Below are 14839 nucleotides of genomic sequence, written 5' to 3'. Positions count from 1 at the left end.
CTTATACGCACAATTCATCGTATATTCTATACTGTTTTAATACGCACCTATGAAGCCCGGACACGGACACGGAACACAACACGGATACAGACACGAAGACTCCGCTAATATAGAAAACATAGGACACAGATATGATTATATATATTTTATATATTAATATAGTAATGCAATGTATGAACACAATGTATAAAAAATTTAAAATGAAAAGCAATATATATATATATATATATATATATATATATATATATATATATATATATATATATATATATATATATATATATATATATATATATATATATATTTATATTTAAACTTAGTACTTTAAATAAAAAAGAGACATAAATCTAAAAAACAAAATAATAAAAATTATATCATAGTCACTCCATATTGATAAAATCAGCCTCTATATCATGGAATACGAAAAAAAATAAATTCTAATTATGTTATTTTCATAATAGAAAAGTGAAATATGAAAGGTAAAAAAACTCTATTATTTTTATACATAAAAATCTGATAATTATTGGGTTGGGTCTTTTTTTAAAAAAAAAAATCTTTTAATCGGGTGTGTCATTTATTTAAAACAAGGTGTCGTATCCGTGTCCACTGCAATTAAATTATTTGTTTCGTTAGACACTACAAAAATGTGTCATATACGTATCGTACGCGTCTCGTACGAGTATCCGTGTCCGACGCGGCGACACGCCTTCTGAATGGTGGTGTGTCGGCGCTTCATAGATACACACCTCATAAATGAGTTGGGCTCGGCAGAGCCGACCCGTTTTTAAACTCTTGGTTAACCGTACGTGAATTGAAAAAAAAATACTGAAAAAAAGAGTTTTATGATTTTTGTTTTTTACAAGTTTTATGATTAAAAAAAGGAGATAGGGTTATACCGGTTGCCTATATAAACTATTAGGAATAGTTGACAGTAGACCTATTTCTGAGCGGCGGTAATTAGAAGCTTTTTTCTTTTCTTTTTTCGCTTACTGAATTTTTTCTTGTTCATTTTATTTTCCTTTTTCTCTTCAATTCTATGAATCAGTGAAGCCAATGATGATTACTTGTTTTTAGCAAGTGCCGTCTGAAACAAAAACCGTTTATACGGTGTCTGATGCACACTTTTCACAGTACCAAACTGAGGCTTCAGTAATATTTCCCCCTTTTTATCAATTTTTTCTGCTAAATTATTTTTGATCCAAAGCTTTGTTCAGTCTCTTTAGAATACATGTTTGATAATAATCAGAATTTTTATTAATTATGACCAATAGTCTTAATTGTGAATCTAGGCCGAAGCAAGCCAAAGGTTTAGAGATTCTAATTGTTGAAACCCGTGTTTATTTCAGAATTTGTTTATTTTGATTTCTTACCAACATTAATTATTTAATTAGTAAGGTTCTGATTGCATTGATGTACCTGAAGCAGAGCAATGAAAGAAAAATTTTACTTTTATTCTTTTTTTACTATTGCAGAGTAATGAAAGAAAATTTTTACTTTTATTCCTTGACTATTTTATAAATGTTAATTCGTTGGAGGATTGAAAATTAGAGGATAGGGTTGAAAATGAGGTCAAATGAATATTGTTTTTGTTTTCATTTCTTAGTTGATTGAACGAAGCAAAAGTAGTGTGCTGCCAAACAATAGAAATGGAAAGGCAATCAAGTAGCATAACAATTTCAACACTCTAAAGCCACTCAAGTATGAAGCATGTAGATGCAATTTGCAAAATGAATAAGAATTGGTAAAGTGGTTAGAAAAGATTTAATAGTCCACTGCCCTAAGCACGATATCTGAAGTGGTTGGGTTGGGTGTAGGCGATTTAGAGTGTGTTTGAATTGACGTTGAACAAAATTAATTATAGTAGAATTGAGTTTGTTAGAATTGATTTTAACCGAATTGAGTTTAGCGGATAATTTAAGTGTAAAAATCACTCAGAATTAATTCTAGAGATAGAAGCTACAAATTCTAACTTCTTTTACTTTTGATAAAACAAACATCTCAAAATTACCCAAGATTAATTCTACATCTCTAGAATTGAGCATATGTCTTTAAAAAGCCAATTCAAATATGCTATTAGTCTTACAATCTAAGAATTTCTTAGAAATATGCTTATTTAATGCATTTGAAATTGAAATGGTCAAGTTTTTTATAAAATATTTCTTTATTTATAAATCTTAAAGAGTGCCCTCAGGGCACGCGTTAGCAAGACTCTTTAGTGAAACCTCTTGAGTTTTTCATTTAAGTGATTCTTAATGATTAAATTTCTTCGAAGTTACTACCACTTAATCGGGATGAAGCGGGTCCATTGATATTCTAACATGGTAATGATAGATGCATCGATCCATGAACTTTGTTTCTATAAATTATAGAACAAGCTTTACCATTTTCATTGCTTTGCCATTTTTTATTTGTTCAAACTTGTTCCAAATGTATTTCCTCCTTCCTTTGATATACTCTATGTATAATTTTGTCTAGGGTTGGCCCAAGCCCAAGGCGAGTAAGACTATCGTCTTAGGCCTCAAATAAATGTTTTATAAAAAAGAATAGGAAATACAATGGCTTCATGGAGAAAGATATTGATAATTATGTTTTATTGGGGCAATTTTTTATAACAGGATTGCCATATAACAATTCACCAACATTTTACCAAGTTTTACCTTAGGCCTCAGAAGGCGTTGGACCGGCCCTGATTTCGTCTTAGACAATGATTTTATTTAGGTAGTTGCAAGAATGGTAATGTGGTTGAATCGTGAAAGAGAGATATGAGTTATGACAATGTTAGATTGTATATTCAAGAGTAACGACTTTAGTCAGAGATGTCATTTCTGGCCGCGACGGCCGCTAGAGCGGCACAGCCCCCCCCACCCACGCGAGATGCAGGATGCAGTGGCAGAGATGGAAAATCGGCCTTTACAACTGCGTTCCCAGGTCGTTCTTGGGCAGAGCGGCTCTAATTCATTCTTTTTTGTAAAATTTTTTTCTAGAGAAAATTACTAAATTACCCCTCATTTTAAAATTTTTAAAACCAAATTTTTTTATTTCTTTCTCTTCATTTGTTTGTGCGTGCGTTTCTTTCTTCTATGCCCTAAACTCCAGCCGTTAGTCTTTTGCCAAGTGCCAACCGCCACCGTTCCTTCCTCTTCTTCTCCCCGTCCCTTAGTTCTTCCGCCGTCCTCAACCCTCACACCAGGTAGTCTTCTATTTTCTTCTTCTTCTTCTTCTTCTTCTAAAGTTGATAGTTCTATACTATTCTTCTTTCTTTCAACTGTTTTATTAAGTTTCTACTTCTTTTTCTACTTCTTTGTAAAATAACATGGCTGAGTTTTGTCGATTTTTGTCAATTTTAGAACAATATGACAACATCTTCTTCTACACCAAATTCTACTTCGGTTGCTTCATGTGCTCACACGTTCAAACCAACCGCTAGAAAGGACATATGATGGCGAGAGGAATATACAAAAGGGTTGTTAAGGACATATGATGGCGAGAGGAATATACAAAAGGGTTGTTGAAGAACCAAGAGATGCAAAGGAATATATATGGATGTTTAATTATGTCAGATGATTGGAGGGATAGAAAAGGTAGAACCTTGATTAATTTCTTGGTCAATTGCCTGATGTTTGTAAAATTGTTGATGCTTTTGACTATGCCAAGACGGGGGATAAGCTAGCCGATTTGTTGGACACTTTTATTGAGGAAATAGGTGAAAAAAATATTGTTCAATTGATTACTGACACTGGAAGTAATTATGTAGCGGCGGGTAAAGCATTATGTTTGAAGAGGCATCACATGTTTTGGACTCCATGTGCTGCCAATTGTATAGACCTTATGTTAGAAGACATAGAAAAAATTCCAAAGGTTCAAAAGGTTATACAAAAAGGGTTTAAGGTTGTGGGCTACATTTATAACCATATTTTTGCTTTGAATTTAATGAGAAAGACTACCGGCAATGTTGAATTGGTTAAACAAGGAGTGACAAGGTTTGCTACCCATTTCCTTTGTCTGCAAAGGATGCAAGAACTAAAAGGAAAGTTTAGAGAGATGTTCACTTGTGAAGAATGGACGAGTTCCAAGTATGCCAAGGATGCTAACGGACAAAGGGCAACTACTACTATACTTATGACATCATTTTGGAATGATGTACTCTACACTCTTAAGTGCATGACGCCTCTTGTAGATGTGCTAAAAATGGTTGACGATGAAAGGAAACCCGCAATGGGATACATATATGCCGCAATGGAGGTGGCGAAGGAATCAATTGAAAAAGCTTTCAATTCAAATTCAAGCAAGTACAAAGTCGTATTTGAAATCATTGATAAAAGATGGGAGAGTCAATTTCATCATCCGCTACATTCTGCAAGTCACTATCTCAATCCTGAATATTATTATGTGAAACTAGAAATTGAGAGTAATGGTAAATTGGTGAGAGGCCTCCGTAAGTGCATTGAGACACTTAGTGAAAGTGATGAAGTGGAAGACTTGATTTCAGAACAATTGGCACTATACAGGGGTGCTACAAGTCTCTTTGGTATAAGTGCGGCAATTAGATAAAGGTCGACATTGGCTCCAGGGAATATGGAAGTTAATTTTTTTTCTTCAAATTATTGGTCACATGTGATACACTTTGTGTTGTGTATATCGAATGATTTTTTACAATTACTTGCAGCTGAGTGGTGGAAGTCTTATGGAGCCGAAACTCCGGAGTTGTAATTGTTGGTTGTTAAAGTGTTGAGTTTGAGTTGCAGTGCTTCCGGTTGTGAGCGTAATTGGAGCATCTTTGAACATGTGAGTATTAATTTTTTACTAGGAAGTATCTTACATTTCAATTATTATAAAATTAGTACTTAAATTTATTGTATTTTAGATTCATTTCAAGAAGAGAAATAAATTGGAACATCAAAGATTGTAAGACTTGGTGTTTATCAACTTTAATCAAGCTTTGATAGAAAGATTTGAAATTCGGGATAAAATTGATCCTATGGAATTTAACGAAATTAATTTCCACACCGAATGGTTGGTGGGAGAGATGGAAAAGGTAGGAGATGATGGTGAACCTATAGAAGACTTGGTTCATCCAAATCATGGTTTAACTTGGACTCAAGTTGCCAATGCTAGTGGAGCTAATGAGTCTCTAATCTACACTAGGAGGGCAAGGCAACTTGAAGTTAGAAGTACATCTCAAGCAACAATGGCACCTAGAGCAACAATGACACAACAAGTGGTGGTAGAAGATGTTGAAGAAGATGTTGAAAAAGATGTTGAAGATGAAGAAATGGAGGAATATTTTGAAGATGAATAACTCTTTGATAATGCTACATGATTTTTATGTTTGCTTGAATTTTCATTTAATAGTACTAAGTTTGGATTTTGTAATATGTTTTGAATCTTTATGTTTTACTTTAAATCTTGATTAAGCATTGTTGGACATTATTCCGCTATACAAAAAGTTATCCAGCTATTCGGGATCCTGCTATTCCCACTTTTGGTGTCAGCCGCTCCGGTCCGCTATCCGGGATTAATAACTCTCATTTTAGTATCTCCCGTAGTAGTCCATCTTATCTTTGAAACAAAGTAAACCTTCAGTCAAGAAGGGGAAGGTCTTTCATTTCTATCTCGTCAAAAAAAAAATGCATCCAAATCTTTAGATTCATCCTTCTTCTCCCATTTCTATCCCTAGCTGAGTTGAAATCTCTAACCACACACCATCTCCAAACCCACCTTGACATTAATATCATCTCTCAAAAGACTTTACTTTCAATCTGAGTCCCAATGAAGAAATTCATATTGAAAATGTGATGGAGGAAGCTAAAGTATATTCTTGGAAATGGCTTAAGAAAAAGTCAAAGTTGATTAAGGATGATTATTTCTTGCGGTGTTTAAATCCTAAGGCCTATTTGGGCTATGTGAATATCAGTTGTATTGGGTCCAATTTCTCTTTTTGAAATGCCTCTATAATACCTGGCATGCGCTGCATTTGATTTCTTTTACCAGGTCACAGGTTTCTGGTTTCTTTTCCCAGCCGCGGGTGCTACGTCTTGGTGCTGCTCCTGTGGTTTCAGTGTTCCTGTCGGCGATTTTCTTCTGCCGTGTTTCATTCTGTTTGCACTGTCTGTATGCTTTATGCCTTCATCCTGTTGGAGTTTGCTGAGTCCTATGCATTTTGTGAGGACGTTTGGTGGATTGTATGTGGTGGTTGTTGGTTGGCAGTTTTTTGTTAGAATATGTGTTAGGTGTTATTTGTTTGTATTTAGGTACGGCTTGGTTGCTGTCAAGCCTGTGTATTTGGTGCTCATTCCCAGCACATCTTGTGCTGCAATGAGCAATTTATATAATAGTTCTTTTTGCTGCTTAAAGAAACTCATACATCACACATTTCACATACACATTGCCACATAACACCACTTTTGTTCTAGCACCATATCTAAACGAACCCCATACATTATTAGTAAAGTGCCTATTACAAACATAACTCCATCATAACATTTGTTCAATACAATTAACATTCTAATACTAAATAAAGACGCAATCTACCTTACCAACCTAATAACAATACACACCAACACATAGTCTTAAAAACGGGAACACAATGTTCTTCATAAGAGTTTTCTAACCTTATAGAATCACAATAGGACTAGTCACCATGTGGTTACCATTTGTCCATCTCAAGTTCCCAAAAACCGGAAAACCACCGGGAGGCACACCTGTTACTTCAAGAATCACCTGAAATGTTTTCATTTCTCCAATTTTCGTAAAAGTTAAAGAACTTGGTTGAACATAAACCTTAAGCTCTTGAGGATGTTGAGCTTCAGCAACATATGTGCTTGGAGAACCAACATTTGTAACCGTACGAGTGATGTTTATGGTGTTTAATCCTCGGTTATATACCGTGATTGAAGGATAGTTGAGATTTTCAATGTTGTAATATTCAGGACAAGTGAACGAGGTTTCGTTAAAGAATTTTAGTATATTTTGACTGTGAGTAGAAGCACATATGAAGTTCAAGTAATCTGTTGTGTTTAGATCATAAACAAGACCAGGATCCATTGCGAGGTTTGGTTGAATATGTCCAGAGCCATATTCAAATGGAGTTGATATGTTATTGAATGCGTCACGAATTGGTTGATTAGTGTTATCGAGCGTGGTAGCTGCAAAAACACATTGTTTTTAGTAAGGAAATTTGAATAATTTTACATAGAAGTAGAGCAACATTTTATTTTTCGTGGAATCGTACCAGTAGTCATGATGGCTGATTTGATAGCGGCTGGACTCCAAGTAGGATGAAGTGTTTTGAGAAGACCGACAATGCCAGCAACATGAGGACAAGACATGGAGGTTCCTTGTTGAATATTGTAAGGAGTTCGACGTGGATCGGAAGGTAGATTAGATGGACTGGTGCCTAGTGAGTATGCAGCTAATATGTTCACTCCAGGAGCAGTTATGTCAGGCTGAAACAGAAAACAAAAGCGTTGCAATCACAAAATGAATGAAGGCGAGTACTCATTGAATGTAGGATTGAAAAAATAGACGATCATTCGAGGAGCATTGCTAGTTATAAATGTTTGCAGACCTTGAGTATCAATGGCTGCACTGCACTAGGACCCCTAGATGAAAATCCAGCCATAATCGGAGCTGGCTTTAATCCGGTAAATGTTGTTGAAGCCGACATGTAAGCAAGCATTCTCCTGCAGTATAATTTAAATCAAAAAAGTTCTTCCTTCACTGCAAGTATTTTTTGAATGTAACGACGTAAAACGTTTCGTATGTGTTTACCTGGTAACGTTATTGTCGGTACCACCTTTTCCAAACCATTCGCGTTCATCAATATCGTCATCCTGATTAGCATCCATACTTGCACCAGGTAAAGGATGAGGCTCAGCTAGAAGTATACTTCCACTTTTCTCATCATTGATCACAAAAACTGCTATTGCCCCGGCAAGAGCAGCTTCAAAGCCTTGAGCAATAGATGTTGTTTCGTCGAGTCGAGTGCAGACTAATATCTTCCCCCTTACTTTGGTAGGATCAAGTGTTCTAGGCTTGCAATAACGACTGCAATAACATACACATATATATTCATACAAAACAGTGAAAACAATATTGTAACTAATTGAAACAAGATTATCGAATATGTGCTTACGCATCTTGAATTGTTGCATTAAGAAATCTAGCATCGATAGAGTGAATCATTGGATATACTTTCTGTGTTGGACCTGATGGTAAGCCCTTACTAAGACTTGCACCCTGAAATTCAATCCAATAATGTATAATGGGAAGACAGTCTGCATAATTGTTTCTTAAACCTTCCTCCTACCAATGTAGAATATAATTGTAGACAGTGGTGACAAACGGACATGCCCCTGCCAAAACCCGAAAATAATGGGGTGAAGGGAGTAAAGTAGAGGGGGCAGACCAGGAACCATGGCTCAGCCCGCCCAAAAAAGGGCGGGACGATCTCAGCCGGCTCGAAACCTTGGCCCCAGCCTACAAAAAACGGGGCAAGACAGTCTTGGCCGATCAAAAGCGTTGACTCGGCCGGCCAAAAACAAGGAAGACAGACTTGTCGGGCCCTGCACTCCCAAAGCCTACAAGAGGCAAAATGTCATGCCCACTTCGCCAAAACCCACAAAAAAAACGAGGCGGCAAAGTAGGCGGAGCGGATCGGAAACCTTGTCCCCCTCCCCCCCAAAAAAAACCAAGGAGGGACGGTCCCAGTGTGCCGGAAACCTTGGTTCAACACCAAAAAAGTGGGGCGACACAATCTCGGTGGACCAGAAACCTTGCCTCCACCCTCCATAAAACGGAGAAGGCAGACCCAACAAATCATGCACCTCTAATGCCTAAAAGTGACAAAATGTTAGGCCCGTTTTGTTTAGGCACTTGCCCGCCAAAAAATGGAGCGATACAGGCTAAAGTCGAAAACCTTGGTTTGGCCCGCTCAGACGGGATGTCTCCGACTTGCCACTTGTAATAATAATTAACCGAGAAAAACATGATACATTGATACCTTAATATATTGCTTGCCACCAATAGAAATCTGACTAACAAACTCCCTATCAATTGTACTAGCAGCAACCGTAAAAGACCAAGGAGCAACATTCGTAACAGTTCTTGGACCAGGTCCATCATTCCCAGCAGAACAAACAACAACAACATTCTTCGCAACAGCATGAAACGCTCCAATCGAAATCCCATCCGTAAAGAAAGCTTCAACATAAGGATTAGAACCACCCAAAGAAGTTGAAATCACATCAACACCATCATTTATAGCATGATCAAACGCTTCTAGAATATCAGCTTCATGACATCCAGCTACATCAGTTTTTGACCAACACACTTTGTAGGATGCCACACGTGCTCTAGGGGAACCACCTTTTGCAGTGCCATTGCCATTGCCGAAAATTGTTACGTCAGGTGAAAAGTTACCTGCGGCTGTTGATAAGGTGTGTGTTCCATGGCCAATGAAGTCACGTGCTGTGAGGTTTGCAGGGTTGAGATTTCCATATCGTGCTTCGTAGTTTTTGCTGAAGATTCTTGCTCCAATTAGCTTTCTATAATTTGTCACCCAATTAGCTTTCTATATTTTGTCACATAACATAGGAGTTGAGAAATACACTTAAAATATCCAATTTTTTATCTAGCAATTTTTTTATCTTATAGTCCAGCCACTAGAATTCTTAAAAGATAATTAACTGGAATGTCGCGAGTTTGAATCAGCGCTTTTACATTTGATATCTCTGCACAATTATCAATTGAGTGGTTTTAACGAGACTTTATCTAGTAATTTAATTGTCGAAATTTCACTTGTAAAAGATGAATAAATAAGATGTTACAGGTTGAAACTCGCGTTCCAAGATATCTCTGTATTACTATCACTTGAATTGGTTTAAAAAGACAAACACATCCAAACTTTAATTATTTAATAAATACTTTATATAATAAAATAAAATAAAATAGTAAACATTGATGAATTTTTGTACAATATCTAATGTTTATGATAGGTAGAGAAATGATTTAGAAAACGACAACACTTAAATAGTACTATGAATATAATTCTGAACGTGAATTTTAGTTCAATAATTTCCTTCATTGCTGGAAAAAGGGAAACATATTTATTTATGCAATGATGTTGATGTACTCTAGAGTAAGAAAAAAAATGATGGTGGTGTAGAATGAAATAAGTGAAGAAAATGACCTGTTGCAGAATGTTGTTGCATTTGAAGAAGTAATAAAATGATCAATCTCACAGACCCCATTCCCACGCCACTTTGGTGGCACTGGACCGTATCCGATACCGCTGAAGCTCTCATGTTCTGGCCAAACACCTATTTCAACAACAAACCACTCATCAATGCTCTCCACTTATCCAAATTCAAAGGGATTGAATTTATATCAATAATGAAAAAATACAAATAAATATGGTTGGCAGAAAGTTAAAAGGGATTGAATTGAAACATGTATTAATTATCATATATCAGAGTTAAACTATTCCACTTATCCAAATTTAAAGAAATAAAGATTTTTAAGTTGTAGTTAATTATATAGCTTAATTGTGAAACAATTTTTGTATAATTGAATTAGTTATATTTTTTAATATTTACAAAAATAATATGTATTTAAATATCTCTCTCCACTCTTTTAAAATATACATGCTATTGAATTTTATTGACTTGTCAACTTAATTTTATGATATTATAAATTTTTATTTCAATGAAATTTTTTATTGATAAATTGATTAACACATAAATATCAAAAATCTTAAATTTTAAAAAATGGTGATACAAATATTTACATATTATCCATTAATATAATTATTACACCGGAATTTAAACTCAAATACTTATGAAATTTGAGTAAAATCTATTAAATTCTCTCTTCAACAAATAAATTATATAAAAAAAAATTAGACTCAAATTTAATATTTTTAAAAATATTTTATTTTTATGTCTAAATCAATCTCCATGCTTTTGGAGATGAAGAAAGTAATATTTACATATTCATATGTAAATATTAGTGTAATAAGAAGCTAAACAAAACAAAAAAAGAAAAAAGAAAAGAAAACAACCATACATTACTATGAAGAACTTTTTATTTGATCAACAGTATTATTTACCTGAATCTAAATTAGCAATGATAGAATCTTCACCAAATCTTGCCTTCCACCAAGCAGAATCAAGTAAAAGTCCTCCATCTTTTTCCAATCCAAGAAAATCCCATGACCTTGTAGTATGCAACTTATATTCTTTGCTCAAGAAAACAGAAACTACATTCGAGTTCTCTACACCAACAAAAACATGAGTCAAACAAATAATGTCTTAAAAAGCAACTACAAAAATCCATGACAAAAAACATAACCATATTACTCACTTTTAATCTTTGATGCCTCTTCATCTTCAAGCAATGCAGCAAATCCATTTATGTGCTTATTGTAAGAATACATAACTGCTTCCTTTGCCTTCTCATGGCTGTTACAAAAACATAACATTTTTAGTACTAAATTTCTCAAGTATCTCAAAATATGTAACATAAATAAATTCATATATAGATTCTATTTATAAATATATATTATATATACCTTCCTAAGATTGAAGCAAGTAAATCATAATGTGAATTTGTGGCTGAATCAAGATCATCAAGAGAAGGATTTGGACCATGAGAATGTCCTCCCAAGTATACAATATAGGTCTACAAAAAGAGAAAATAATTATGAAAATATATATTTTGTTTTGATGAAAAAAACTTGTTTATATTTAAAAAAACATGTGAATATTATTATGAAGGGATTAAAGACATGCTTACCTTTTTAAGGGCATGAGTGTGTTCTTGGAAGAGAATGCAAAGAATGAATGATAATAAAAAAAGTTGGGAGGGAGAAGATGATGTCATTTTTCTTTAGGGTTCTGAAAATGTTTATAATGTCTACTGCTTATATAATAGATTTATTGGTTTTTGGATTCCAATTTGATTGCACTTTGCCAACTTTTTCCTCATAAATATTTGAGGCACCTTCTAGGGTGCATTACCATCATAAACACAACTAAAAAGTACTTAAAATGATTACAAGTTGCGATCATGAAAATTGATTCACAGGCCAACATTTTATTTGGTTTACTACATGTTTACTCCCCAAAAGGAAAATGTGTTCATGTATGGTTCAATGAATTTAAAGGTTTAAATTAAGATATGAATTGAGTTATTTAAAAATTAACAAGAAAATTAGAAGTTTCTTTAAATTAATTAATATTTACAATCTTAAATGATGTAAAAATAAATATTAAATACTTTTACAAAATTAATTATCTTTAAAAAAATTACAATAAAAATAATGAGTAAAATTTATCTTATGTTATTGATATGAGACTCTCTATCGGATCCTTAGTCATAATGTCTGTCAATTAGTCATAAATGTATTTTCTTAGGGTGAAATATCATCAGTATACAACCTCGAGGTCACTATGTGCCCTTTGGGGTTTGTGCCCTCTATGGTTTTCTCCCTCTAGAATCACCATTCAAGGTTTGCTTTCTCCAGATTTACCATGTTCCTTTTGGGGCATGTGCCCTCTAAGATCACCATGTGATCTTGGTTTGGGGTTTCCCCTCTTCAGGGTTATCATATGCCTTTTGAAGTTTGTGCATCTGGATTCACCATGTGTTATTCGGGGTTATTGTGTCCCCTGAGGTCACCATGTCCCCTTATGCAGCGGAAAAATAAAATGCATAAAGTAAAAAAGTCGAGGGACAGAGAGATAGCACTATAAGTTATAGAGGTTCGGTCAAAAATAAAAAGACTCAATCCTTTCTCCAATATTAAACTTTAGAGCTTTTGGTAGTTTGAACTATCAAACCTCCTTATACACGGAAAATAAAGTTTATGGCTAACTTCCATCCAAACAGTGAACAAGGAGAGAAGTAGTGAATCTTCCTTCCAAACAATGGATTTAAGTGGTTAGTCTTCTTTCTAAACAACAACTTGGAGCGATTAGTCTTCAAACTTTAAACCGAGATTTTATACGGGCTAATTTCAAACTTGGGTGATCTTTTAATCCGGGATGAACTCACGAATTAAACTAAAGTTTTGATGGGAAAACCACAAACCTAGGAGATTTATATTGGGATTATCTCCAACCTTGGCAAGCTTTTCACAAGGCTGAACTTCCGAACCGAATCGAAGTTTTACACAAGATAACCACAAACCAACTTGAGATTTTAATACTGGGTTGGTCTCGTCCCAATGAAAGCTTTTGAACAGGCTGAGTCTTCAAACTGAATCGATGACTTAGTAACTAAATCTCCAAACCAAAACTTCTATAGGGGTTAGCTTTGAATCCAAATAAATAATTTCTAAATGAATAAATTATTCAACCAAGGTAAAAAAAATGTTCCTTGGGGAATTTACAATACTATCATTCCAGAATTATACAAATGTCTCACTTAGAAAAGACCTTTTCTCGAAAGCACTACAACAAAATTCAAGTGAGAGAAAGTAAAGAAAAATATTTTTTAGAGAGAGAGCGAGGAGTGAGGTATGAGAGCTCACGTTCTTGGCTATGAAAATATGAGGGAAAGGGCCTCTATTTATAGGCTAGAGGATGACAAAAAAAAAAAAGGAAAACTTTTGGGGACAAATTTGATGAGCCAATCAATTACCATTATGCATCAATCAATGGTTGACCTAAAATTAATTGATTATAAAGTTGCCAATTATCATTTTATGAAATCAATTCATGTTTGGTGGGGTTATTTTGAATTAAAACTAACATATATTTGGAATTAAAGGCATACAACAATTCGATTAAGTTCATTCAAAATACAGTACGGGCACTTAGTACACCTGGAGCTAGGAAAGAAAAATACAAAGAGTTTTTTTTTATAAAAAAGTACACATAAAACTCAAATATCAAGATTTGTCACCACCACCAGGTCGAGATCTATACAGACACATTTGAGTTTAGCAAAGGAAGGAAGGTATCCTTCTTTCCTTTCTTGGTATTTAACATATAGTGACAGCAAAAGTAAAGACCTTAAAACCGTGGGTATAGCCTAAAACCCTTATTCCAACAACGATGTTTCTCTATCCTTTTTAATTTCCTATACCGACGGAAAATTTCTGTCACAATAACCTAAAAGCAATATTTTTTATTCAATGGACAAAGTGATATTGATAATACCTACGATTGTTTTTCGTTTGAATGAGAGTTCTTGAAGCCTTTGAGTATTTCCATAGGAATATGACTTGTTAGTACTAATTAATGGTCTATATCTACGATTGTTTTTTGTTAGAATTTGAACCATTGGAATCAATTAGTTGGCTATACTAGCGACTATTTTCTGTAGGAATATAAATTGTTGGAAACAAATAGTTGTCTATACGTACTGTTGTTTTTTTGTTGGATTAGGAATTTAGAATCAATTAATTGGCTATATCAGCAATTTAGTTGGTATATGTTTTATCATTATTCTATTTCTTGATAAATTTATAAAAAATTGTTAGATGATAGGCAAAGATATAGATGGGGGTTGAATAGATTGCTAACAAAATTTTCTTGTTTAAAAATTCTTTGAAAAATATTTTCTATTATGGCAAGCGGAAGCAATTTCGGATCACCAATTGTCTATCCTGAACCGTTGTCTAAAAGATCGGATATGCGTTAAACCATATCGAATAAAGGAATTAAAATGATGAGAAAACTAATCCAAATATTTTCAAACATAATGTTTGAATAAAATCACACAATGATAATCGATTTCTAATGAAATATTAAACAAAACTTTGACTCAAGTAATTTGTCGAACACTTAGTGTGCAATCAATTCTGATCAATTTTTTTTATTTTATTTTGTTGATA

At 34.2% G+C, this 14839-nt stretch overlaps 2 protein-coding genes across 2 annotated transcripts; one reads left to right on the top strand and one right to left on the bottom strand.

Annotated features, from left to right (window-relative positions):
* The first annotated feature begins 3480 nt into the window (after window positions 1-3480).
* On the top strand, window positions 3481-4551 carry LOC131619774 (uncharacterized). The gene is made up of 2 exons (XM_058890838.1): window positions 3481-3555; window positions 3655-4551. Exons 1-2 carry the CDS (start codon window positions 3481-3483, stop codon window positions 4549-4551), a joined length of 972 nt encoding a protein of 323 aa, XP_058746821.1.
* A 1869-nt stretch (window positions 4552-6420) lies between these two features.
* LOC131617901 (subtilisin-like protease Glyma18g48580) lies at window positions 6421-11926 on the bottom strand. Its single transcript, XM_058889169.1, has 11 exons — window positions 11794-11926; window positions 11570-11679; window positions 11362-11459; window positions 11108-11272; window positions 10190-10319; window positions 9002-9545; window positions 8135-8238; window positions 7771-8046; window positions 7568-7682; window positions 7232-7445; window positions 6421-7145 (listed from the first exon to the last, which is right to left on the bottom strand). Exons 1-11 carry the CDS (start codon window positions 11878-11880, stop codon window positions 6613-6615), a joined length of 2376 nt encoding a protein of 791 aa, XP_058745152.1. The 5' UTR covers window positions 11881-11926; the 3' UTR covers window positions 6421-6612.
* Window positions 11927-14839: the final 2913 nt, after the last annotated feature.

This window comes from Vicia villosa, linkage group LG7 (assembly GCF_029867415.1).
Source record: "Vicia villosa cultivar HV-30 ecotype Madison, WI linkage group LG7, Vvil1.0, whole genome shotgun sequence".
NCBI lineage: Eukaryota > Viridiplantae > Streptophyta > Magnoliopsida > Fabales > Fabaceae > Vicia > Vicia villosa.
This window is presented reverse-complemented; position numbering and strand designations above follow the sequence as displayed.